The sequence below is a fragment of the Terrapene carolina genome, unplaced genomic scaffold, assembly GCF_002925995.2.
Source record: "Terrapene carolina triunguis isolate 2854851 unplaced genomic scaffold, T_m_triunguis-2.0 Scaffold580, whole genome shotgun sequence".
Taxonomy (NCBI): Eukaryota; Metazoa; Chordata; order Testudines; family Emydidae; genus Terrapene; species Terrapene triunguis.
In genome coordinates, this window is record NW_020664931.1 from 9,211,734 (window position 1) to 9,239,641 (window position 27,908).

The window sequence follows — 27,908 nt, forward strand, 5'->3', positions numbered from 1 at the left end:
GGGAAACCTCAGCTCAGGTACAATGGCTTGTGCATATCCTCTCCATATTGAGGTAGGGGCAGAGAGTTATAAACTTATACTGGTCAGACTTCTGACCAGGGAAGAACCATACAGCTCAAGGGTACTAGGCAGAGGAGCCAGAGGGACTTGGCTGGAGCTCTCTATTTTTAGTTCTTGGATGGCCAGGAGAAGCATTCATGTAACCCGGCTGGGTGTGTCCCTGCCTGTAGATGTCTGTGTAAGTGCAGTACCTGCCAGAGATTTTAAGCTTGTAACAGCACCACAGAGTGAGAAGGAGCCAGAAACTGGGAATGGGCGACAGGGGATGGATCACTTGATGATTACCTGTTCTGTTCATTCCCTCTGAGGCACCTGGCATTAGCCAATATCAGAAGACAGGATGCTGGCCTAGATGGACCTTTGGTCTGACCCAGTATGGCCGTTCTTATGATCAGCTTCTTGATATGCTCTTTGCGTGTTAGTATGTGATCTAAGAAGACCCCAGGGTACACCAGATATTCATAGTGCTCAAATTTTGGACCATCCAACAGTATGTGCAGTTTTTGCTAGGCCTGATGGTGTTTCATGTGGAAGGTGTACACTTGTGTCTTGCTAGGAATTCAGGAATGTTGTGCAATAGAATTTTCAAAGTACACTCAGGGAACCAGTTGGAATGTGCTCAGTGTCCTCAAATCTCTCTGGGTAGATAGCAATGCAAAGATCATCTGCACAAATGAATCTCCACACCTCAGAGAATTCTGGTTGGTCATTTGTATAGACAGTAAACAGCACGGGTGATAGCACTGAACCTTGGGGCAACCCATTTGTGATGGGGTTTACAAACCCCACACTGGGCAATAACGGGTTAAGGGATTATTTTGAGCTCAGCCAGCCCCGCGCCACCACACCTGCAGCAAATGCTCCAGCTGCTGGAGGAATTAAGAGACAGAGAATTAGCTTATTTGGATGGCAGAGTTGGAGGTGAGCAGACCTGCAGCCCACAGCTCCAGCAGCGCAGAGCAGAGGGAAGCCTAAAGCCTCTGACACAGCTGCCCAAAGGGACGCTCCCTGAGGGAAGGGAGGACCCACCCCAGAGACAACCAGAGAGGAAAGCATCCTGTGGACCTTGGACATTGGTAACCAGTGTTCCCTCTAATTTTTCCCACACATGTGCGGAATGAATTTTGTTATATGCACCAACATGAAGGTGATGTGTGACACATCACCTTCATATTGGTGCACATAACAAAATTCATGTGGTGGGGGTGGAGCCGAGGGGTTTGGAGTGTGGGAGGGGGCTCAGGATGGGGGCAGAGGGTTGGAGTGCAGGGGGGTGAAGGCTTCAGCTGGGAGTGCAGGCTCTGGGGTGGGGCCAGGGATGAGGGGCTCAGGGCTGGGGCAGAGGGTTGGGGTACAGGAAATGTGTGACAGTTCTGGTTGGAGGTGTGGGCTCTGGGGTGGGGCCGGGGATGAGGGTGCTCCGGGGCTACGGTGGAGAGAGAGGACTCCCCCCAGTTCTCTCTCACCGCAGCAGCACTTCGGCTGCGGGAGAAGCACCTCTCTCCACCGCAGCCGGTCTGGGGAGGGCTGAGTTGGGGCCGGGGAAGGGGAGGGGTGCCCCAGCCACGGCAGATCTGGGCCAGGCTGGGTTCTGGCTGCCCCTCCCACAGCAGCAATCAGGGGAGGGGCACCCCCCAGAGAAAAAATTAGCAGCAGCCAAGCTCCCCCCACCCTCTAGCACCTCTCATCTGCCAGTGGCCCCGCTTACCACCTCCTCCTCCTCCATCCCAGCACCTCCCGTCCACTGTGAACAGATGTTTCATGGCATGTAGGAAGCTCCGGGAGAGAGGGAGGGAGAGGAGTGGGGATGGGGCGCGCTCAGGGGAGGAGGCAGGGAAGAGGCAGGAAGAGGTGGAGAAAGGGGTCGAGCACCCCCTGGCTAGAGAGAAAGTCGGCGCCTATAGGTGCTCCTCCCCTGGCTGCGGCAGGTTGGGGCTGGGCAGGTTCCCTGAGCACCGCGAGCTTACAGGGAACTTAGTTGGTAACCCCCTCTTACTTATTTTGGTTTGGATTTCCCCACCAGGGCAAAGCCTTGGACTAAGCTGATTCCAGGGGGGAGGGGGGCGGGTCGGATGAGAGGAAGAGGACCAGGTAATACAGCCTTAATGAGCCTTAGTTGCCAGACTACAGAGGTTGCGACCGTGACCACTAGGCCACACTCCTCAACCAGACCCTGAGTGAGGACCATTACACCATTCCAATGAGTAAGCTATTGACTTCTGGTCATCCTTCTGTACAAAGAAACATCAGTTCCTGAGAAGGGAGGAGACGACTTGGACTGTCTTACTGTTTCTCAAAATTCTTGCCAATTTCAGTAGACGTGTGTGATGGTTCACAGTGTCCTAAGCAGCCTATGTGTCAAAAACACAGTCCCTGTAATTTTGTATTTTTGAAGCCATCTTCAATGTATGGACTTAGGTTTGCAACTTGGCCACTACATGAACATCCTGGGTGGAAATTGGCTTGGGGAGTCAGTCAGCTGCCCTTCCACTGTTGGTGCTGTTCAACCCACTATCATCCACTCACATTGCTTATATGTTGAGCAAAGTAAGGACATTGGGCAGTAACTCTTTGTAGAATTAGAGTATTCATGTAATTTGAGTAGTACAGCCATTTTGGACTGTGTCCACAGCCTACGTATCTGTGCTTTCTCCATGCTAGAGTTAAAGAAGGCACGCAACCCCTTCTGTGGTCTCATCCCAAAGTGTAGTAATAGTTCATGAGATATACCATTGAGTCCAGCTGCCTTCCCACATTTCAGGGTTTTCATGGCTGTTGTCTGTTTCTCAGTGCTGAGTTATTCATTGTGGACTTTGTTTCTGAGACGTGAGCAAAGTTTGGCCAAAGTATAAGCAACTGAAACAGGGTCTTATAATGAGAAGTTTCATACTACGTTATCTATAGGCAGCACTACCTGTGACTCCTATAATATGACAACTTCAATTTGAAAGGAAGCATGTATGGTAGTAAAAGCACTGGAGGCAAAATAGTCCATGTTTTATTCCTAGATTGGCTACATACTTGCTGGTTAACATGTGACAGGCTTCAACTTGTGTGCCTCAATTCCCCCATCTTTACAATGTGTTATAGTATAATAGTTACAGATTACAAAATGGAATATAATTTGTTCATGTTTGTAAAGTGATTTTGAGCCTCAGATATAGAAGTACCATCAAAATGCAAAGCACTGTATCTTCTTTTAGGAAAATACACTTTTCTTTTAAGTTAATTGTGGCTTCTGATATATAACTCTTCAGTTATTTGCTTACTGTTGCACTAGTGTATACATTAACGATAACTGACCTAAGTAGTAGGATAGTGATGATTTTGCATTGTTTTATTAACACTTTTTTGTTTTCATTAGTAACAGCTCATGAATAATTCTGTAATATTAAGGTTAGGAATGGCAAAGTGACAACTAATAGGTAATGAAAGCTCAAAATATTAGTTTAATACAGCATCTCTCTTGTAGGTAAGCTGCAGCCAAACTGTAGATTAAATAGCTTTAGAACTTCTCAGCAGATTCTGTTGTCCTTTACCCATTATATTTTCTTTATATGAACTTCTAGCCTTTTACCATTGCAAAGAGATCCATTGCTACATTAATGCACTTTTGCCCTGTTTATCTGGCTTTACAGAACACAGTCTGTCATGCCAAACAATAATGAACCCGCAGACGTCTGAACTTTGGTCCTCATTTACCTCAATGAAGTTGTGATGAGCAGACATGGGCATGGAGCACAAGCACAGAGAGAATTTATTCTAACACTGCCACAAGCACACTGCCAGATGACTTCCCGAACTCTCCAATTTCCTTTCACTGTTGTAGGCACATGCTAACAATGAAAGAAAGCAAACCCAGCACACACTCAACTGGCATTGAACCGCTTACAGAAAACAAGCCAAGAAAATCTTAATACTCTCCATTGCTCTCAGTTTATCCAGGAGGGACTTTCTTTTGTCCCCTCTTTCCTTCCTACCCACCCACCAACAGACCAGTCATGCCACACACAGAAACCTAAGCCAGAACAGTCCCTGTGTTCCCATCTACTTAAAGAAAGTAGGCAGAAGGGGAAAGTTACTCATCTAAAATACCAAAGATTTGTTTTGAATGGGATGATGCACCAAGGTATATGTTCTGCAGCCAAGGGGTCAATGGCTACACAGAACAAGTAAGTCACATGCCAAAACCAGCACACAGACTGAAGTGTAAAATACCAACATCTGAATGCCCATGAAACTCTTCCTCTAGTCAGAATTATGCCTATCTTAGCATGCATGGGACTCCTCCCACTATCATGGCTGGCTCCAGCAACAAGTACTGCCATTGCCTCTCCCTGCTGCATGCATTAATGTTACCTCTCTGGCTCTTTATCTATAGTAAGTGAATGGTGCTCAAAACAATCATGTTTTTCTAGTGTCAGTACAACTCCCTTCAGTGGCCCTCATGCTGAGTTAACCTGCTGTTCCAACTTCTCACCCCTTCTGGCATGCCAAGCCCCATAGATTTGGGCTGTGTAACATTGCCTCATAGTAGTAGGTGGCGGCAGCTCAATGGTTATTAGGCAACAGCTTTTCCACTCCAAGCACTTCCTCAGATTCCACATTTCCATTGTGTAGATGTTTTCTGTACTGTGTAACAGAGGGAATCATAGGGCCAAAAATATTTGGGTTATTCCTTCTCTATCATTCTCCTCATCTTGACATTTAGGTTACTGATATTCCTCCCTTTAGCAACAGCAACACGGCAACTTGTCTTCAGTCTAGAGCGTGGTCTAGTATTCTCTTGGGTTGCTACTGGTGCAAGCTGTGGTACATACATTTAACAAAGGGATGCTGGAGAGTGATAAAGCATGCTCCTTAGATTTAGAGACACAGCATACATTGTAGTAATATCCAGAATCTTCAAAGACAGGAATTGGATCCTCTCAAGTCAATGGGAGCTGTAGCTGCTTAGCTCCTCCGAGAAACAACTGATTTAGATAACCAATTATGAATTCAGGAGTCTAAACTGAAGTGCTGTAAAATGAACATAAGTAAACTTACAGCACTAGCAGATGTTAAGATTTAATGTCTGTGAAATGCTTAAAACAGGAAAGCTCTGCTTAAAAGCCCAGAATTAATAATGAAAGAATCAGTATTGTCTTGAGGAAGAACATTGGGATCCACTTCTTTTCATATTGAATACTCTCATATTTGGATATTTCAGACTGGGAGGAAAACACTTTGTATATCCCAGATGAAAATGTTGTTATCCCAATGTTTGGGCTGTGGTCAAAATCTCTCAGCAGAGTTAAAATGTAATGTCGTTGCTGTGACGTTGCACTCCATATGATATGAAAATATGCTAATGAGTGTGAATATAATATAACTGGAATATGCTTCATGCAAAAGGTCTCTTGTAAGGTATCATTACAAAGCTTATAATCTGAGTGTGTTTCATCCTATTTGTATAAATGTATCATTTTTGTATCTGAAACTGGAAATATGAAATATAACTCTGAGGGCCTATTGTAATTATGCAAAGTGTGGGCCATTAATGGTGGCTTGGAATCTTGATGGCTTCCATTAACCAGGACCATTGGTTGTAAATGGCTCTGTTTACTTGTAAGTCTTCCTGTATACCTGTGTGCTAGCAAGTGGGTAATGAAGTCTTACAGTGACATGTGATCATGTCACCTGAACTGGAATCCATCTTTAAACTGGTGCTTTTCTATTTAGAAGGAGGGGTGGGAACCCAGAGAGGGACAAAGGATTTCCGCCTTGTGCAAAAGATATATAAGGGGGGGAACAGAACAAAGGGGGCTGTAGTCATAAGACATCCCCTAGCTACCACCTGATCTGGAACAAGGATCGTACCGGGGAAAGGATTGGGCCCAGACTAGAAGGAGGCTAGTCTGTCAAAGAAGCTTTTTGGAACATCTCTGAGGGTGAGATTTACCTGCATTGTTTCCTACTGTATTTAGGCTTAGACTTGCGTGTTTTATTTTATTTTGTTTGGTAATTTACTTTGTGTCTGTTATTACTTGGAACCACTTCAATCCTACTTTTTGTATTTAATAAAATCACTATTTACTTATTAATACCTGGGGGGGACAAACAGCTGTGCATTTCTCTCTCTATCAGTGTTATAGAGGGTGAACAATTTATGAGTTTACCCTATATAAGCTTTATACAGGGTAAAACGGATTTATTTGGGGTTTGGACCCCATTGGGAACTAGGTGCACTTCTTAAGCTGTTTTCAGTTAAGCCTGCAGCTTGTGGGGGACGTGGTTCAGACTTGGATCCGTGTTTGCAGCAGACAAGCGTGTCTGGCTCAAACAAGGCAAGGTACTGAAGTTCCAAGCTGGCAGGGAAAACGGGCTCAAAGGTGGTCCCAGCATATCAGGTGGCAGTCCCAAGGTGGTTTCTGTGACCCAACCCGTCACAGTTGCTACTGTGGTTATCTAAAGGTATTTCTTTGTATTCTGCTTCCTCTCATTTGTTCTTTTCATGTTCAATGTCCAGCTGACATGACCTTATGTTTAATTTTGTTCCCACTTCAACATGAATTAGTGTCACTAACACTAGCACCACTGACAGATCAGAATTGAGACACTTATTTCAAATTCCAGTGAAAATTCCAGTATCTAATTATATTATGAACAATGCTCATGTGGCTTGAAATCTAGATCTGATCCTATAGGGAAGCACTAGTCTAGGCCAACACTACTGCTGCCTATTCTACTGTTGAGAGTTCAGTGAACATGTCTGCTAATAAATATTGTTACTGATGCCCCTCCCATCGAGGTAATAGAGAATAACCTGATGGGGCAAGACAGCATGTACATATGCATGATGAAAGGCTGAAGTCCTGGAATGTGCTTTGTTGCATATAAGCACAAGGGCTTGTTTTGATTAAGTTAATTGAGGGAAACCTGTGTACATCATTGCAATGCTACAGAACAATAGTATTTTCACCAAAAGCAAAGGTACCCTGAAAGTTGTGTCCTGGTAGTCATAATTGTGTGTCCTAGCTGCTGAATGTGCATTGTCATACAGAGCACATCATAATGAATACCTTGTCTCAGCTTGGCCTCAATACTACTCCTTCAACAGCCCATATTTAGTGCTTCATCATACATGGAGGCCAACCTGTTTTCTCCCGAACTCTTCTGCCTGGATCCCTCAAGGTTGTTATTTCCTGTGATATACTTCAGCTTTATCAGATTCCAGTAAAGTAGATCAGCCAGAATATAAGGTTTCCCACCCCTTACAAAACCTGATGTACATCCACACTTGATCAGAAACAGACTAATCATCAGTTCCATAAGCAACTAAACCTCACTTTCTGTAAGCATTGTCAAGACAATTCTCAAAGCCACTCAGCGATTGCTTCCAAAGTCTTTTACCTTATGGGTATTTAGATAGTTTGATGCAAAATTAAGGGAATTTGGGGAATTAATCTGTTGCAGAATATTTCAAAATCTTGAAAACAGATCATATTTATTGACATAGAAGCAGAGTTAAACAAGATGTCAAATATGTCGATCAACTCAGGTTGCATTTTCCAGAATGATGTCATAGTAATGGAAGTGCCTTGTGGACCAAATGGTAATCTTCTGAAACTTTGATGGATAAATATATGCATATTGCACACAGACAACATTTATATCTTAATGCAAAAAGAAAGGAGACAGTCCCTTCTCATGTACTGTACAGCAAGATAGACAGTGTAGGCAGATTGGTTATACATATCTAGTTATACAAATCTAGCATATATCCAGTGCTGTTTGAAGTTCTAGTTCAAGTGGTAGTCTAGCTGAGGTCATTGTAGAAAGACTTTTCTGAAACTTATTTTTTGAAGGAGGGATAGATTTAAAGGAAATGGAGATTACCTGGTGCCTGACCAGAGAGGCACTTCTGAAGTTAGGGGGTGAGCTGGAAGAAAGATGAAAGTGGGAGAAAGATACAAATGGCAGAGTTAAGGGGGAGTACTATGAAGTTATGTTCAGAGGAAAATGAGGACCAGAGATGTAAGGCAGTAAAATAGTTGTGTGTGGCTGTGGCCAGAGGAAAGCAATGAAGGGATGTGAGGAGAGGAATAACATCTGAGTGGGAGGAAAGGGCAATGGCTTTACCCGCAAGTGAAGATACATCATATGTCTGATAGAAGCCTGCTGTGATTTGTAAGAGTCTGTTCTCATAACATTTAACAACCAAAGCTCTTCTTCAGGTCTGGAAAAGTATTCAGAGTATCACAGCTAAAAATAATCTTCCATTATTGTTTGCAGTGTTGTTGTAGCTGTGTTGGTCCCAGGACCTGAAGAAGGACTCTGTATAGCTCCAAAGCTTGACACTTTCACCAACAGAAGTTGGTTCAATAAAAGATATTACCTCACCCACCTTGTCTCTTGAATACAGGGAGAAAGCAGTTGAGCTAGAAACAAAGCTGATATAAATGTAGGAAGCCCAGTAGCACTACCTTTTTTATTCAGGCTAAACTGAGCCAAACAACCTACTCTGCTGAAATATTTGTGTTATCTGTCTGAAAGTGGTAACCATGAGTTACTTTCACAGTCTCCCAACATTTCTAGATTACTTGGCTGCCACCAAGTGGGCTTTAATGTAAGATTTTTTTTAAACCACATTTTAGAGAGTCTGGAAAATGAGAGGCTGTTATTGAGATATTCTTTTTACTTCCACTTCTAATGCACAGCTTTAAAAAGTAAGTGCTTATGATTTGTAGAAGACTGAATCATATGACCCACAGTGCACTTTAGTGGCACCAATTTCCCTCATCACATTTACAATTTTTCCTTTAAAGTAAAAATTAAATTAATACTACTTTTCTAATGTGATGCATCTGTGAAGCAGGGGATTATAACTCCCATCAGCTCCCTGCCCACTACATTTCCCTTTCCCCAGGCCAGGTAAGGAGAAAGGTCCCGAGGTAAGGAGTGACTGGGCTCTGTTTAGGAGTGCTGGCCATGTGGCTAGCTAGGAGCTGTAGGGAAGCTGACATAGGAGCCACATGGCAAGCAGGTACTGGAGAGAAGCCCCAGGAATTGTATGCAGAGCCACATGCAAATCACAAACACTGACTTTTTAAAACTGCATTAGAAATGGAAGTAAAAAGAATATCTCAATAACAAGAATATCTTGTTTTCCAGACTCTCTAAAATGTGGTTTAAAAAAATCTTACATTAAAGCCCACTTGGTGGCAGCCAAGTGACAGCTGGACATCACAGCTGGGTGCCACTCTGTGTGGGCTTATGGGGGAGCAGCAGCTGGGCAGGGAGCTAGTGGCAGGGGCCCCAGGGAGAGAGATTAACTGAGCTTGGCTTGGAAAACTGCAAGATCCTATTTGCTTGAATAAAGACTGGACTGGAGAGGACACCCCAAACACTAGGCATGAAGAGCCTTGCCTCTCAACTGGACAGCCCTGAGGGAACTATTATAACTTACTTTGAACTGTAACTGCTGACGTCTCTGACCTAAAGTATCTGCATTCTTTCCTTTTCCTGCCAGCCCTAGTAAAATATCCTTTCACTGAGCCATGTCTCTGAGTGGTTATTGTGACCCACCAGGGCTAGCACTTACAAGGCCTAGCAGCTGAAGAACCTACAGTGCTTGCAACCGAGCTGTGGTATGCGCAGCACATCACTGGCACCCTAGGGGTTTGGTGTACTGGGCAGCCTCAATGATTACATTAATATACAGATGTGCTAATGTCAACCTCCAGAGTGGAGTGACAAGAGGGAAAGGGGTAATAAGGAGTGCAAGAGAGGTGGAAGAAGAAAGAACACTGAAAGTTAGGTTTTTGAAAACTTTTCACAAAGTTCTCTGCCTCAAGGAAACCTACCACAGCTCTGAGTTTCAACCTTTTCATTTCATATTTCAAAAGCTTAACTGGGAGCTCTTGGATCTCATAAAACTTACAGTTAAAGTTTTTAAATATACAGTGAAAGTTAAAAGCAGCTCCTTGTTACTGCTCCACACTTTCTTTCAATCCACTACTATTGAACTACGGCATTGTATTCTTTGTTTGCTTTGGGGTCATGCCAATCTTGCTATATGTTCTGGGCCAGATTTTCAGCTGCTGTAAACTGTGATAACACTGGCTAGGAACCAGGCCTTGTATCTTTCAGAGGGCAGAGTGTTTTCAGGTCTTCAAGACTTCTGCAATGTGTGTGCAAGTAAATATTCTAAGAACGGTCACCCTCACTGCTGAAAATGGAAATTAAGGGCTTTAACCAAAGATGTGCCAGCTATCTGTGACACCTGCAGTGAGTAAGTTAGCCTCTCATCCCTTCAGAAATGGTTCCCAAAGGTCAAGGCTATGCATGGTAGTGCGACACTGTGGGGAAACTTAGACTGCCCCCAGCTGTTATGCATCCCATAGTTGCCAGTTTGGTATTGTTCACAAGCACTAAATGCACTTACAATTTATCCTTTTAAAAATATATATTTAAATACATCCAATTACAAAATGTTTTGGTACAGAAACAACAGCACAGGCAAAGCAGAGTTCCTCTAAAATTTCTGTGTCAATTTTCAACTTAAGTCAATAGAGCCAACTGTCATTAAGTCATTATTTAAGCAGAAAAAACATAGTAAAATGTTAAGACTTTCTCCAGTTCGTACACAGAGTACAAAAGGTAGGGAGCTATGTCAGCCAAGTACAAGAAACTGACCAAAAAAACAACTAGTGAATGGTGAATGCTGTCACCGATTAAAGTAAACTGGAGGTTTTGTAAAACTCCTTTTCATTTTAGAAATTATGACAACAGCACTGCACCTGTCTTCTCTCCTATGAGTTCTACTAGATTATGCGCCCGCAATGTTTCAATACTAACACTTCTACCTCCCTCCCACTCACTTTGCCTCTACCCCTCAGGACTATAGCCTGTACTACTTGGTCACTTCACTTGTCCACCGTTTCTTTCCACTACAGAATAAAAGAGGTCCATCCACTTAATTTAACTTATACCTGTCTCAGGGAAAATAATAAAAAGAAATTAAATGTCTAGTTATGCAATGAGTGACTTTATATCAAGGTGTCAGCTGAATTATTCTACATTGGAATTTTAGCCAAAACTTCTGACATTAATTCTCCCTCTCCATATATAAGCACAATTCAATCCTTAGCCAGAGTTTGGGAGGGTAGAGAAGGAGTTGGATTGAAAAAGGCCTAGTCCTTAGATCAGGGGTAGGCAACCTATGGCACGAGTGCCAAATGCGGCACGCGAGCTGATTTTCAGTGGCACTCACACTGCCCGGGTCCTGGCCACCAGTCCGGGGGGGATCTGCATTTTAATCTAATTTTAAATGAAGCTTCTTAAACATTTTAAAAACCTTATTTACTTTACATACAACAATAGTTTAGTTATATATTATAGACTTATAGAAAGAGACTTTCTAAAAACGTTAAAATGTATTATTGGCACACAAAACCTTAAATTAGAGTGAATAAATGAAGACTCGGCACACCACTTCTGAAAGGTTGCCGACCCCTGCCTTAGATGAAGCATAACCAATACACACAGGGCCACACAGACTGGCGATCTGACAGAATAAGTTGTGGGTCAGGCCTTGAGGACTTCAAGTATCTGATGACTATGGGAGCATATCAGAAGTCACCTCAAGTGGAAGCAAAATTATATTGATCCTCAAAAAAACACCCTCCCGTGTCAGAAAATTGTCTTCTGCTCAGAAATCCAAACATCAATACCCACATTCTTCTCCAGAACCTCTGACAAACAAGCTGGCCATATACAAAATACTTGTAATTATGATTGTAATGGATTGTTTTTGCATGTAAGCTTGACAGGCACCACTGAGAAGTTAACTTGTTCAGCTGAAGTATGGGCTTCAAGCATCATTTAACACTGCAACTCTATTAGAAACTAGTAGCTGAAAGCCTGTGCTGTCGCACAGATGTAATTCATAAAGTCGTGTGTATAAAAAAAAAAAAGCTCAAAATGGCTAAGAACTTAAAAATTGGATAGTAACAGACTGCAGATCCCAGTGATGATTCAACCTGGTGATATGCTGAGCATAAAGAGCTCTCAGCCATGCTTGCAGGTCTCGCCATTGCTTCAGACTGACTCAGATATTCTAGCTTCAGAGTGACAAACCTGGAAATGTATTATATAGATAACAGGTTTGAGCTTTCAAACTCACACCTGTCTTAAAAACGGAACATTTAAATAGCTTTCTGAAGGACAAGGTTAGAATTCATGTTTACAGCGATGATGTGGATTGTTGCCCAAATATATGTTGCTGTTATTTGCTGATCCTTTTGAAATCATGATTTGGTTTTAACTTGATTTATTCTTTGTTTCTAGTTACCATGATCTCCATATGAGATGACTGGTTCCAGTAAGTTTCCATGAACTCTAATATACAATTCTTGTTCAACATTATAACTGGATGATTTCCTCCCCCTCCCCCCCAAAAATGGACATTTGAGAAAAAATGTTTCATCAAAAACAGACACCAAGTGTTTTTCAGTCTCCCGGGTTTTTTTGTTTTGTTTTGTTTTGTTAACAAAACCCCCAATCACTTTTAGAGCCAAAAGTGAGTTTATTTGAAAATTTTGCACAGGAAATAAATTCATTTCCCTAGCAGCTCTACTGAACATTACTCCTGGGGGAATTCTGCACCAAAAAATTAAAAATTCTGCACACAATATTTTAAAATTCTGCAAAATTCTGCAAATTTTGTCAAAATAACACTACATAATCATGCCAGTTTCAACTATTTTGGTAATTTATTTAAAAATACCTGTCAGCAGGTATGTCTGTAACAATATAGACACATACAAAATTTCCCTCAGGAGTAGAGAGTTAAACAAAACCCCTATGACAACCCAGTTCCTGTTTCTCTGCCCCCTCACGCTCCTCAGAGCCCAGTCAGGGGGACAGACACCCACACACACACCCGAATCCAGTCACAGGGCCCCTCCAGTCAATACACCCGAACCCCCTTCCCCCAATCCCAGCCATAGGGGCCCTGCTAGCCCAGATACCCACACCCCTTCCCCCCCCAAGCCCAGTTGTGGCCCCCCATCCCAGACACCCTCCCCCACCCTCCCAGAGCCCAGCTGTGCTCCCCCAGCCCAGACACCCTCTCCCACCCTCCCAGAGCCCAGCCTTGCCCCCCCAGCCCAGACACCCTCCCCTCCCTCTCAGAGCCCAGCCGTGGCCCCCCCAGCCCAGACACCACCACCCTCCCTCCCAGGGATCCAGAAGGAGAAAAGGCCTGTTGCTGTGTCCCAGCCAGGCTTGTGTGGAGTTTCCTTCCCTCAAGGCGTGCAGGGAACTGCAGCTGCTAGGAACTCTCTACCCCCCCCCCCCCTTGCAGTGTCTTCTATGTGCAACCTGGGCTCTGCTGGGTCCAGCAGCCCCTAGTAGTGGCCAGTAGCACTGCAGCCCATTTCTGTTGGGGAAAGGAAATCATGCACAAAAACCATTAACTTCTGCAAATTCTGCATTGCGCAGTGGTGTATAATTCCCGCAGGAGTAGAACATACAGTATATCCAATATCCTGTATTTTAAAGGACTCTATGTATTAAAGACAAACCTCTGTTTTTTTTCCCCTAACATTGTTCTGAATAATACCTGAAAAAGACCCTCTCAAAAGCATTTCTCTGCCTTTTCAATTTTGTGCATTTGACAGCAATTTGTGTAGAGTCAGTTCAAGGGATAGGGGGAGAACTTGTGGGCCAAAACCCCAACCCTTCTGCACCCTCCATCCACCTCGTGGGGAGGTAGTGGTGATAGGACTCAGAGTGAGTTCAGTCCTCGGGGGTAGGCTGAAGAAAGCCTACCCCAAATTACAGGTTATATGATAGGACCCTTTAACTCTCAAACTGGGACAACGTCAAAGCCTTCTCTATGAGAGTGTGGGTGACGGGCAGGTAGCAACCCCTCCCCTGTGTTTAAGTTAATAAAAGTAGTGGCCTGCTGTTTAAAACCCATCCATATGTCTGTCTCCATTTCACCACTGTGTCCAGATCAACCGAGGCGTATGAAATAGCTGGAGCTGGGAAATTCTGGCCAATCAGCACTCAGTCCCCCCAGCTAGCCAATGGGTGCCAAGGTAGGGGCGGAGCTATCTTCTTCCCTGGCTGTGGGGCTGTTCCCCCTCACCGCCAGCCCAATCAACTTCCCCCACCCATTGAGGTGGGTGTGTGGCATCTGTGGTATACCCAGTTTGACACACCTTAAAGGCTCCTGATTTTCACAAGGGGGTTCTTAGGAATTTCTGAAAATCAGGCCCCTGTAAAGTGTCTCAAAATTGCACACCCAAGAATTGAGGTATCCAAAGTCACTAATCACTAATGAAAATCATGGCTGTAACATATTCTTTTCTCAGTGCATGATCATAGTTTCTATTAACATTAATGGAGACTCTGTATGATTGTTAGTAGACTCTCTCTCTACTGGAGCAAGTGGAGGGAATGGAGAAATGGATGTATTTTAACAGAGTAGTGCAGTAAAGGAGTTTCTTTTGAATTAAAATCCTCCACTGTCTAGGCTCAACACTGTTTAGATAAGTGGCTGATAATACACTGTTTTTCAGCACGCATTTTAATTGACTTGATTCCTCTCCACATCTTTCTTATCTCAACTTAATTCAGATAGCAATTCCCTTACAAGAATAAGCACAAAGATGGTTTTAGTGATTGCCCAATTGCTACACCTTGCCTTGTAAAATAGCCCAGATAAAAGATAATACAACAATATGGACAAGGTGGGACCCGAACTGTCCAATAGAGACATTTGTACTATTTTAAGGTTTTTCATCTTCAAAGCTCTGTGCAAACACTAACCATTTATTCCTTGGAACATGTCTTTGAGGTCAGTATCCCCACTGAACAGAAATTAAAGGGGAAGCTAAAACAGAGATTAAGTCTGTGACAGGTATTGCAACCCCATAGAGTGTCGGGGGGTGGGGGGATTGTATTAAATGTTATGAATGGTTTATGGAGGATTTGTTCTACTCCCTGGGGAGGGTTACTACAACTCCTACACAAATTAAAAACAGTGGGCGGTGATTAAGGTGAGTCACAGACTAAACCCTAGAGAGAGGTAACATCCCCAGAGTGGTTTGCCTATATTGGTTCAAACTGTGTTTTCCAGAGACTAGCAGACAAAGAAAGGACTTGTGGTATAAAAGGATGAGCTTGAACTGACACAGGCCTTCGTTCTGATCCAGCAAACGAACAGTACTTTCTGTTCAAAAGGGGCCCAACCCACCCTTGCGGATGGGTTGGAAAAAACTTTGGCCTACTTGGGCCCCATAGGAGCGAGGGTGACTCCTTGCATGTTTAGTGTGTGTTTTAATCTGTTTGTTTTTTTCTATTTTCTGTGTAATGCTTTTATCTTAGAATAAAATAGGAAGAGCTTGTTATTCATAGAATATCAGGGATGGAAGGGACCTCAGGAGGTTATCTAGTCTAACCCCCTGCTCAAAGCAGGATCAATCCCCAACTAAATCCCCAAATGGCCCCCTCAAGGATTGAACTCACAACCCTAGGGTTAGCAGGCCAATGCTCAAACCACTGAGCTATCCCCCCCGTTACATGTGACTACTGGCAATCCACTGTTCATAGCCCTTTGAGAGAAAGCAAAGCGCAAATGCTGGCCTTTAGACAGAATACCTTGCTGGGGACATGAGAGTGTAAGGCAGGGAGCTGGGCAGCCTTAACCGCCCCCCCCCCACCCCCCAGAAGGGAATGGGAAAAGGGTCCCTGACCAGAGACAGGTGACAGCTGGAGACCTGAGGCCTGACTGATCACTCCTGGAGTTGACCACGGGGGGTTGGGGGGAGGGGGAATATAACAGCCAAATATCGTTAGGGACAAAATAAATTCTTAAAAGATTCTACATTATCATTTAAAAAAAAACATTTTCTGGGGTACTTATAAAATTAGAACATGACCAGTCTGCCCTGCTATTACTGGACTGAGGCAACAGACACAAGCACTTGGGCAGATCAATTGCCTTCTGCTGCATTTAAGCAACTGCTTTTGGCAAAAGCTCAGAGCACATGGATTGAAATTAAGGAGGAAGTTCCTTATCACTATGGGATACACTTGAATGACCTCCTCTGACCTCCTTGTTACATGCCCAGAGATAAGCGTCAATTTGTGCCATGTCTAATAAACATAATTTTGCCATGACAACCCCCCATTCACACAGAAATTAACAGAGCTGTTGGGCATTTCCCAGAAAAGACAATACAATGTACAATAAAAATCAGTTTATCTAATATTAGTTCTGTGTGTATCATGTCTTCTTTATTACCTTTTTAGAATTCTGTTTGTCTCCACTGTCTTTCTTACTGTTCAGATTCTGCTTTCTTCTCCTCAGAGCTAGGCATCCCATTGGACATGCACCAAAAGAAACATATGGGCCCTGCTCAAAACACACTTTCCCTGATATATGTAACTAAGAAGCACATCAAGCTCTGAAGCAGTGCTAACCTGGCTCCATTTTGAGAGAGTCAAGTCCAGCCTTCCCTTGGGTGCAGGGTGGGATTACTGACACATGGTGATTTGGAGGCTGGTGTGGGAAGGAGGAAAGAAAAAGGCTGTATGGGAAGGGCTGCACACAATAAAAAAAATCAAGTTTTATATTTTTATACATTTCTATATATTGTAAAACAGCTTTTACACCAAAAGGAAAGTGCTGAATACTCACCATGTCATTGTCTCTGTCATATGAGTTATCATATGCAAGACTCAAATGCCAAGTTTACTTTCAGGTTTATTATTCTGTGCTTCAGTGAGCATATTACAGATGTAACAGAGAAATGAAAAGGACAGTTAAATTTTGGGCTTGAACAACTAGACATTGTCCTTTTAATATGCCCAATTTTTGTATTTTCATTGGAATGGACTCATTTAAAATTCTGAGTTACAATGGACGTATTTTGATAACACTGGTAGAAAATGGGCAAAATGTTGCAATGAATAAGTATCAGTATATGTGAACAAAACCATATTTCAAAACAAAGTAATGCTAAATTGCTGCAAATGAAGACTCAGACAGGAGTTGCTCTGAATATGTCTTTATTCAGCAAAAGAATCATAGATCTGCCTCACTCAGACATATACTGCCCTCCAGCAAGAACAGTGGTTACAAATCACTCATCAAGTCCAACACACTGGTTAAGTCAGTCAGCATATTTGCTATTGCAAAAACATATTGATCAAGTCACCAGAAAAATAGTACAATGTTCAGCAGAGCTCCTCATATTCAGAGTGCATTTTACAAAGTGGCATGGAATATCACTGCTGAAGCAAGTATGTATCTGTGGAAAGTAGTATAGTTGCAAACTACTGAAAAGCAGAGACAGGAGGGTATTGTGTTGCAAGAGAGTGAGACCAGTTTACAGCAAGGAATACTCCAATTTAAGTTTTTTAACTTAAAAAGGGACATCTTTTGTCTCCAAGTTATATACGTTGCTTTTATATTTGGCAGTGGTGTTTGTGGATATATAATGATAAACTATGAATCTATCAAAAATATTTTATAGTCTGGAGATTTATTTAAAATTAACAGCCACCAACTCATGTTAAACTTGATTTAACCATGTGTGTGAAACTTTTTCCCAAACTGTAGTTCTCTAACTTTTTTTCTGTGCAAATGCTTTTGTCCTTTAATGGAAACTTTAAAGATGCAATAATTTTTTTCAACTGCAGTCAAACATCTGTTTATTTTCAATGTCCTTGCCAAAGCCGGATATATAGTACCTTCAGATAATAAAAATAGAAATTGAGACATCTACTTCAGTTGAGTGATCACAACAGGAATAATGCTATCATTGATAAATTAAGGTGTGAATATCTGCTTCAAATATTAACTCTAAATGGAAAAAATATTACACATGCTTATTATGCTTATTGAGAGTCCTGCTGAGGGAAACAGCAGGAGCTGCAGCTCTGCTTTGAAACTGACATTCAAATGAGCTCCAGTCTGAATGGCTGAGATAAAACAACCCCAGGAAAATGCTTCTCTTTTAAACTAAAAAGAAGGGGGGTGGAAGCTTTAGGTCATCAACATTTGTAAGTCTTCTCTCCCCTTCATCTTCCCCTCAAGAATATTTACAGCAAGGAATGCACCTCTAAACTGTCAAATGGGTAGCATCCCTCAGATGACAGAGTACATTTTAGGTTTAATTCTACCACTTCTATTAACCAGAAACCTCTAAGATAGGGTTACCATATTGCAGTCCTGGAAAAAGAGGACACTCCAAGGGGCCCTGGCTCCGCCCCAACTCCGCCCCCAGCCCTGCCCCAACTCCGCCCCTTCCCCACCCCAACTCCGCCCCTTCCCCAAAGTCCCTGCCCCGACTCCGCCCCCTCCCCTGAACGCTCCGCCCCCTACTCTTCCCCCTCCCCTGCTTCCCGCGAATCAAATGTTCAGAGAACGGAGTGGTCTCTAGTAGTCAAAGACCCTTCTTCCCCGTCCCCTCCAGTCTATGTCTATCCTATTGCTGTCTAACCCGCCCCAGCTCCTCATCTGATTTCAACTGCCCCCCACTACCACTCTGGATTCCTTGTCCCAGTTTCCTGGTCCTGTCTCACTCTCCTCTCTCCCCGCCCTTCCAGATTGGCAAAATTATAAGGCTTCCCAACATTTCAACACTTCCCATTCTAAATTTTCGGTTGCTTAACTATAGGCTAGTTCTGCCTACAACAAAGCATATTCAGAACCTCTGATTAAAGGGATTATAAGTGTAGCAACCTCCATCATAACTAGTCACCAAAGATTGAACCGGAGCCATCCAGACTTAAAAGCATGAGCTTCTACTACTTGAGTTCAAGCTATAACTCCCTTAGCTGGTAGCTATACAGTTATCCTCTAAAAATCCACCACAGGAGGGCACAAAACACATGTTGGACAGTGAATTACAAAAGTGCCAAATATTATTATTAGACCTGCAATACTTTTCACAATGAACATCAGCGGGGGATAAACTGGGAGTTTAAGAATATTTGGAAAACAATTTTAGAATAACATTCAGTGCTGTGGTTTAAAAGAAAAAAACCTGTTAAAACTCATAACTTAGCAGCATTCAGTGTTTGAAAAAAAACAACTTCTAGGAGGGATACAAGTTAAGAATGTTGAAACAGGAAGATGTTATGCTTAGTTACCACTTGGGCAAGGCGGCGTGCTATGTAATACTTGCAAGATTTCACTGTAATGTTTTACAATATATAGCAGCGCAATGCTGATTCCATTGATATTGTTGAGCAATTCATGCTGATTTTATTTCAGCCCACATCTTAATAGTTTTGAATACAAGATCACAATTTTCAGCTCAGTTGGTCTGAACATGCAGAGCTTTAAAATTGCTATACTCTAAACTGTATATTAACTACAATTTTATAAACCTGCATGTCAGAGAACTGTGTGCCACTACTACTAGACAGTGGCACAAGGCAATTTAGTATGAATCACAGAAATGTAGGACTGGAAGGGACATCAACAGGTCATCTAGTCAAACCCCTGCACTGAGGCAGGACTGAGTAATAACAACTAGACCATTCTTGACAGGTGTTTGTCTAACCTCTTAAAAAACTCCAATGACTGCTATTCCATAACCTCTCTAGGTAATTTGTCCAGTGCTTAACTACCTTTACAGTTAGGAAGTTTTTCCTAATGTCTAACCTAACTCTCCCTTGCTACAATTTAAGCCCATTGCTTCTTTTTCATGCATGTCCTGAGTGGGACGGGGGTGGGTCCAGGCAGTGGGATTGGGGGGAGGGAGGTTGAGGGAGTCGGTGGGTGTGTGGGGATGGAGCGGGGGAAGCAGGGTGGAGGAACTGAGGGGGACAGGACTGGGACTGGGGGGGCTGAGGGGGATGGGACAGGACTGGGATGGGGGGAGTAGGGTAGGGGCTGAGGGGAGCATGAATGGGACAGGGTAGAGAGAGCTGTGTAGAGTGGGGTGGGGCGGGGGAGACAATGGGGCTGGGCTGGGGAGGATTGGGGAGAGGGACAGGGTCTGGAGGGGATGAGACAGAGGGGAGCAGTACTGGAATGGTGGGAAGTTGAGGGGGTGGGACAGCAGGGAGAGCGATGGGGGTGGGATGACGGGAGAGGCTGAAGAAGAGATTTGGGGTAGGGCAAGGCTGAGGGCAGTGGGTTGGGGGGAGCAGGGGGACTGTGGGGGAGGCTGTTGGAACGCGGGCAGGGACTGAGGGCAGTGGGTTCGGGGTGGGAGGTACAGGGGGAACTGCAGGGGAGGCTGAGGGAACAGGGTCAGGGTGGGGGCTGGGGGCAGTGGGGCTGAGGGGAGCCCCCCCCGAGGGACCTGCCAGGGGGCCAGGTGAGCCCAGCAGTGCTTACCTGGAGCGGCTCCCAGGAAGCATCCAGCAGGCAGGTCCCTCCCAGTCCCTCTGGCCCCTTCCTAGGGTCGGGTCGAGGGGAGGGGGGCAGGGCTCTCTGCCTGGCGGCCGCTGCCTGCTCCCAGAGTCTACAAGCCCCGCCCTGCTGCAGCACGCAGGGGAGTGAGACTTCCCTGCCTCTCTGTGTGCCGGGGCAGGGGCAGGGCTGCGCTCTGCAGGCTCCTGCCGGCCGGGCGGGGGACCCCGTGGGCTGGCGCTGCCGTGCCGGGAGCTCACTGCGCGCTGCCCCAGGGCCCAGGGAGGAAAGGTGAGTGGCGCCGGTGGCGCCGGCTTGCCGCGGTTCCCCCAGCGCGGCTGCCCTGTCAGCGCTTTTGGGTCTTTAAATAGCCGTCCGGGGGAAATCCCGGACATTTTTAGCTTTTTACAAATTCCCCCCGGACGGCTATTTAAAGTCCCAAAAGCCGGACATGTCCGGGGAAACCCGGACATATGGTAACCCTATCTAAGACCCTGTAGATAAACCAAGGCTCTTCCCCTAGTTATCCACCCCACCCTCCCACTTCCATTCCAATGCCATGTGCCATGGCAAGTGTCTCTCTAATCGGACAGGGCTGGATGTAGCTCCCTCCAGAGCTCATCAGCACTACTTCAGTGAGTGTTATAGATTGAGCTCCCCTGCATCGGGAGGTGTTAAATGAGCTGCCTTCACAGCATATTGCCATCATGCTAGCCGGGTGGCTTATGTCCCAGACTCAGACTCTAAGTTCAGATGAATATTAATTTAAAGTATTTAGTATTAAACAACAAACTTGTTTCTGATTAATCATTACATTTCTGGAGAGTGAATGTGTTTGTGTGGGAATTTTGGAATTCTCAACACATTTTTAAAGTTATCTGTCAAAGGCATCAGCACTTAAGTCATTATTTAATCAGTGGGCGCATCTGTCTTCATAAAGATCAATACTTCTCAAAACTGAAGAGTTAATAAAAATTATTTAATCCTAAATACACTTAAACATGCATCACCTGATTTCACTGATATCACCATTGTAAAGGGCTACAGTTACCTAAATTATTTGTTTCTTCACTAACAGCCTTTTTTCTATTTTGTTAAAATGCTTGTATTTAAATGAAAGCTCAGAGTAGATAGAGAAATTAAACGATAACTACTTGCATGTTGCTTGAATGCAAGCACAAGATTTTTTGACTTTAGCCTTTTTTAAAGTCAAAGTTCCAATTCAGGAAGCACTGGACATTAAGCACTTACTACTTAACTGCTTTGCTTAATCAGAACCTAAGCCATGGTATATGGCCTACATTTTCATAATGTAAGTTATCGACCTGACTCCCATTCATATTCATGGGAATATGCTATTTTGAGAAAGCAGAATACAGTAATGTTTGGAGTTTTGTTTTAGCTCTAGGACAAATCCTGATGTCCTTGCTCAGTTTTTAGTTAAAATATTTAAAGTCATTAACAAGTAACATGCCTTGAAGCGTAGTTTCTCCTCATTTCAGAGGTCTGTAATACAATATTTCAAATATAATAAGATTTAATCTGCTAAAATGTTTTAAGCAAGTGAAGATGACTGAAAATGCAGTCATGTTAATACAACCTCAATACGAGTGCTCACAAACACTGGAAGAAAACTAGGATGCATTATCGAATTCAAATATTGCTGTTAACTAGACATCAGGTGCCCAATGAAATTATACTTCATCAGCTTTAAAAATGGGTGGGGAATGGTTCCGGCCACCCAACACTGTAGTCAAGTGTTTGCCCTTGTCTTTAGGGCACATTCAGCAAGTGAGGAAGTTTTAAGTGTGAACATCACAACTCTGTGTGACCTGAAGCTCAGCAGCAAATTGGAAAAAGCGTGTCAGAAGTAGAAGAGACTTTCAATCTCTGTCAGAATATAGGCTTTTCTTTACAAAAGTTCTCTTTTTCCTCTCTGACAAGTGCCCCTAGGCCTCACTGTACTGAGCCATGTTTGGAAAAGGTATCATACCTGTGACTGGGGAAATCTCTTCAACTATTCCGAGTGTTTCATTTACTAGGCTGGTCTGTCTGAGGCTACACATGACAACCAAATACAGTCAACTGCAGGTTAGGAAACTAACTGAAGAATTTTAGTACTATAATTACACAAGGCTACTACAAACCAACATCAAGGCCATTCAAGGTTCACAGCGAAATTCATTTGGCTGCAGAGGCTTTAAATAAAAAATGAACAAATCTGATGTTCAGTTGGAAATCACTAGATGCAGAGGATAAAAGTAGAGGAGTGGTCCTCAAACTGCTATACCTGACTGTATATGCCCATACAAATAATCCTGAGTCCCACAAAACGGGCAGCCAAGTTTGACAGTGCAGTATGAACCCCTTCCTGGACAACTCAGCGTTGCCTGAAATCTGAGCTAGGGATAACTAAGGTTGCCACTGATTCAACACATCCCAGTTTTACAGTGCTGTGTAGCTAGCTTGCATGGCATCTAAAGATCCCAAAGAACTGCACATTTGACATTTGTATCCACGCACCCCCATTTTCCAGCGTTTCCAGCGTTGGGAACATGTTAGGAGTGTGGTTGAGGGAAGTGCCATGGCAGGAGATCTGCTGCACAGCAGAGACCCCGGGCCAGAGTAGTTCAGCTTAGACCTGACGCCACTTTAAGTTGTGCCTCTTACCCACCCCCAGGATCAGCAAGAGCAAAAGTAGTGTAAAGCCACACTGTTCTTCCCACCATAGGCTCCATGCTAGCAGTGTGCCAGACCACAGGATTGGAGCAAATAATTTTGTCGCACAGAATACTAAGCCTTCAGGTACACAGCTACTCAGAACAGGATCCAAAGCCTCATTAGGTGATCAACTGCCACTATTATTTCCCCTTTTCCAGCAAAAGAGGCGGTTACTTACCTGTAACTGGAGGTTCTTTGAGATGTGTGGTCCCTATCTGTATTCCACTGATGGTTTATGCATATGGACCATGCACCTGGAAATGGAGAATTTGAAAGTAGTATCCGTTGGTCTGTGCCTGCGCCCTCGTTCACCTCATGCTTCCATCCAAAGTAATAAAGGGCAGGGCGGACCGACTACATCTGCAGTTCCTTCTCCACTGCGAATCCGGCAGATCCATAGCAGAGGGAAAGGACGGCGGGGAGTGGGGAATACAGATAGGGACCACACATCTTGAAGAAACTCCAGTTACAGGTATGTAACCTCTTCTTCTTCTTCTGAGTGGTGGTCCCTATTGTATTCCACTGACGGTGACTAACAAGCAGTACCTAAGTCAGAGGGGGGTCTGAGGATGATGGAGTAGTAGTGTGGAGGACTGCCATGCCAAAGAAGGCATCCGCCATTGAGTCCTGTACAAAGGCATAGTGCAGTGTAGCGGTGTGTACAGGTCAGTGAGCAGCATATTCTGAAGGGAGACCGAGGTTGAAGCTTGGCCCCCAGTGAAGTGAGCTTGTGCTCCTGTAGGAGGAGGTAGGCCCAGCTGTGTGTGGCAAGTTCTATGGGCCCGTGGTTCCCGGGCACCAGGAATATTCCTGGTTCCCGGGCACCACAGGCCTGGCTCCAGCACTGGTTTCTCCCTCAGCCCCACCTTATGCCCCCAGGCATGCCCCCCTCCCCCGTGTCCCCTGGGCCATTTCAAACAGCCCGGGGCGCCCACTCACCATCAGCAGTGCAGCAGAGCTGAGTGGCTTCCTGCCTGCTTGCTCCACATGGCTGCTGGCCCCTCCCTGCGGCCCCTGGGCGGGGTGGGTCTGTGTCCCGCCCCAAGTGCCCCTGCAGCCAATAGGAAGCTGCGGGGGAAGTGCCTGGGGGTAGCAGCACACAGGGGCCATTATGGGAACGGATGAAAGGAAGGAAGGATTATCATGCTCTCCTCACGACTCTGAGCTCCAGAGTGCATCCTAGATTCCCTGGGAGTCCATGTTCCTTGAACCATGTGGTCGTCAAGATGCGTTCCCCAGCCAACCAGAGATAAGTCGGTGATAATAATCTTGTCTAGGGACGAGGGAAGAAAGGGAACTCTCACACAAATGCAACGTGGCTCCGTCCACCACTGGAGGGATGATAGTACCGCAGCAAGAACTGTCAGCATGGAATTCATGGAGTGGCAGTTTGGTGAGTAAACGGACTGGAGCCTTGTCAGAAGGCAGTGAAAGTGGAGACGTGTGAAGAGGGTCACGTATGCCATGTGGGCTAAAAGGGACAGGCAAGTCCTGGCTAGTACATATGGATTGTTCATGATATGGGTTATGATGTTGATCATCGCCTGGAACCTGTTTGCTGGCAAGTAGGATCGCGCTGTGACTGAACTTACCGTAGCCCATATGAAGTTCAGAGACTGTGTGGAGTCTAGAATCAATTTCTCGACATTGACGCTGACTCCAAAGGATGAAAGAAGGTTAAGCAACATAGAAGCTGATGTGTGGGCTTCTTGCCTGGACCGCGTGGCTAGAAGCCAGTCATCCAGATATGGAAATATGAGGATACCATAATGTTTGACATAGGCCGTTGCAACGGAAAAAACTTGGTGAAGACTCTGGGAATGGTGCCTATCCTGAGGGGGAGCACTCTGTACTGGAAATTATGGGTGTCCACTGTGAATCTCAGGAAACATCTGTGGGCTAGATGGATATTGATGTTAAAATGAGTCCTTTGTATCGAGATTCATAAACCACATGCCTTTCTCTAAGGATGGGATAATCGCTGCTAGCATGACCATACAAAACTGGAGTTTCTGGATGAAGCAGTTGAGATGCTGGAGATCGAGGATTTCTTCTAAGGTATCAGGAAGTAAGTTGAGTAAAACCCCATTCCCTGATATTCCAGAGGGATGCATTCTACCATTCCTCATTGTAATAAGGAGTTCACCTATTGGGCAAGAATGCAGTCATGAGAGTGATCCCTGACAGGGAAGGCAGTCTTGGAGAAGGTAGCGTGATAAACTTGATTGTATAGCCATGGTGGATGATGTTCAACACCCATTTGTCCATTGTTATCGCACTCGAGCATGGGAAAAGAATGCTAAATGACCCCCAAAGGGGGTGGGAGGATCATGAGGTTGTTGGCATAGTGGTTGCTGGCTCTTGGGGTTGCATCAGAAATACCTCTTAGCTGGTGGTTGTAGCTGCGACATTGAAGCCTGCAAAGGTGTGAGATCTCTGTGTCTTTTGGTGTTTCCTCAGAGGCTCATAAGATCTGATGGTAGAATTCAGGAAACCAATAGCACTGAGTGGAAGGTTGGTGGTGGAATTTGTGCTTCAGGGGTGGAGTGTAGATGTGAGTGAAGGGTGGCCCTGGAATCTTTGAGGGTAAGCAGTGATTCAACTGTCTTTTGATTAAAGAGATGGGAATTCATCAAAAGGGAGGTCTTCAACTGTGTTCTGTACCTCCCTAGGGAACCCAGAAGAATTGAGCCAAGACTCCCTAAGCATAACTATGGCCATAGCCAGGACCCTGGAGGAGGTATCTGCTTCATCCACTGCCAATTGGAGGGCCGTTCTGGCCACCAGTTTCCCTTCCTCAATGAGTGCCTGAAAATGAGCCTGATCGTGTTATGGCAGGCTATAAGTAAAATCCTCCAATTTACTGTAATTTAGGAAGTCATACTTGGCTTGTAATACTTGATAGTTCACAATCCTGACTTGTAGGCTAGATAAGGAGAATACCTTTCACACCAAAAGGTCCAGACACTTGCCCTCTTTATCAGGTGGTGTATATCAAGGGTGTTGTTGTTTGGCTTGCTCAGTCGCAGCCTGGATGATTACGGAGTCGGGAGGAGGGTGACAAAAGAGGAACTCAGACCCCTTAGCAGGAATGTAATAATGCTTTTCGGACCCTATTGTGTAGCTGTGCACACGGCCAGGGTGTGCCATAATGTTCTGGAGGGCTCCAGAATTGCTTTATTAATTGGTAGTGCAATTCTGGCCGGTCCTGAGGTGTGGAAGATATCAAGCAGCTTATGTTGGGGGTCTTGAATTTCTTCTAAGGGAATCTGGTTTTCTCCGGAGACTCTCCGCAACAGTTCCTGAAATTGTCTAAAGACATCCGGTGGGGAAGGGGATGCAGCAGTCACCACTTTGTCTGGAGATGAAGAGGGAAATCCCGCTGGTTCTGGAAACTCTACTGGGACTAGACTAAGTGGTTCCTCCTCTACCATCAGATCACAGCGTCTGCTAGAAGGGTTCCTTAAGGGGGAGGCAGGCGAGCATTCCCTTGTGGATCAGGCAGCTTCCAAGGAGGGGGTACTGGGATCAGAGTCCCCAGTATGGCCAATAGGCTGGATCCAAGGGAGGTTGTGGTAGTCCCCACAGCATGGGGTACCAGTGACTCCAAGCTGGTTGATGTGATAGATGCTGCCACGGACATGACAGTCTCCATGAAGGCATATAGGGGTGATATGACATGATCTTTCTTCTCCCAGTTCCGATTTGTTGGAGGAGGAGAAGGCAGACTCTAGTTCCAATGGCAATACTTTCGGAGCTAGTGGAAGGATGTAGAGTACCGGTGCAGATAGCGAGGGGTCACGTACCGTAGGCATATCGTGATGGAGATATGATTTCTCAAGAAGTGGAGGGATGATGGATGGGGTGACTCCAGGTCGCCTTGCTGGACATGTCCTGAGGCCCAGCTATGGTGCCGGATCTCCCCAATGTAAGAAGCACTCTTTTTTTCCAGGTATCGGTACCAGTGCTGTGGTCTGGCTTGGAGGAAGATTTAAGCTATGTCTATAATACCACTTATGTCGATATACCTTATGTTGTACCCCGTGAACTACATAAGTTACATCGACCTAAGCACCAGTGTGGACACTGCTATGTTGGCAGGAGAGCTTCTCCCGCTGTCATCGCTGCTGCTGCTCACTGGGGCTGGATTAAGTCGATGGGAGAGCTCTCTCCCATCCGCTTAGAGCGGCTCCATTAGAGAGCTTACAGTGGTACTGCTACATCGATGCAACTGCACCGCTATAAGCTCTCTAGTGTAGCCATAGCTTTAGTCCCATGCTTATGGGTATGCTTCCTTACCTCCCGACTAGGCCCCGCCATGGTGTCCATGGGGTAGTTCCACTGGCTCCAAATTTGGATGTGGCAGTGGGAGGTGCGCTCCTCGCTGTGTCAGGCTGATGTACAGGGGGTGTTCCCAAGCCTGGGTCCGAATGAGGTCTCATGGCAAGCTCCGTGAGGTTCTTCTGGAGGAAAAGGGCAGAGCCTTCTTGGGTGCGTGGCGGTGGAGGATTGGCAAATACGATGTGATGTAAGCTTCCCCCAAATAGTAGAGGCAGTGTTCATAGTCATCACTGACCGACAAGAAGCACAGGCAAGAGGTGCAGAGTTTGAAGCACAGAGTTCTGGGCATAGTCCACTACCTGCACATGGGTATGTGGGGTGGAGGGGTAGTTTCAAGGGGGGAAAAAAAAAAAAAAACACAAAACCCAAAGCTATCTAAACTAAGTACTAAAACTACAATAAAACTGGCAAAATGGGTAAA

At 44.8% G+C, this 27,908-nt stretch overlaps 1 protein-coding gene across 1 annotated transcript in view; it reads right to left on the minus strand.

The window, feature by feature from the left end:
• Positions 1-17,747: 17,747 nt before the first annotated feature.
• The window catches only part of DNAH5 (dynein axonemal heavy chain 5), a 215,721-nt gene continuing 205,560 nt past the window's right edge, over positions 17,748-27,908 (minus strand). The window contains exon 78 of the mRNA XM_026659120.1: positions 17,748-17,808. Coding sequence (XP_026514905.1) covers positions 17,748-17,808 — 61 coding nt within the window. The remainder of the gene's footprint in view (positions 17,809-27,908) is intronic.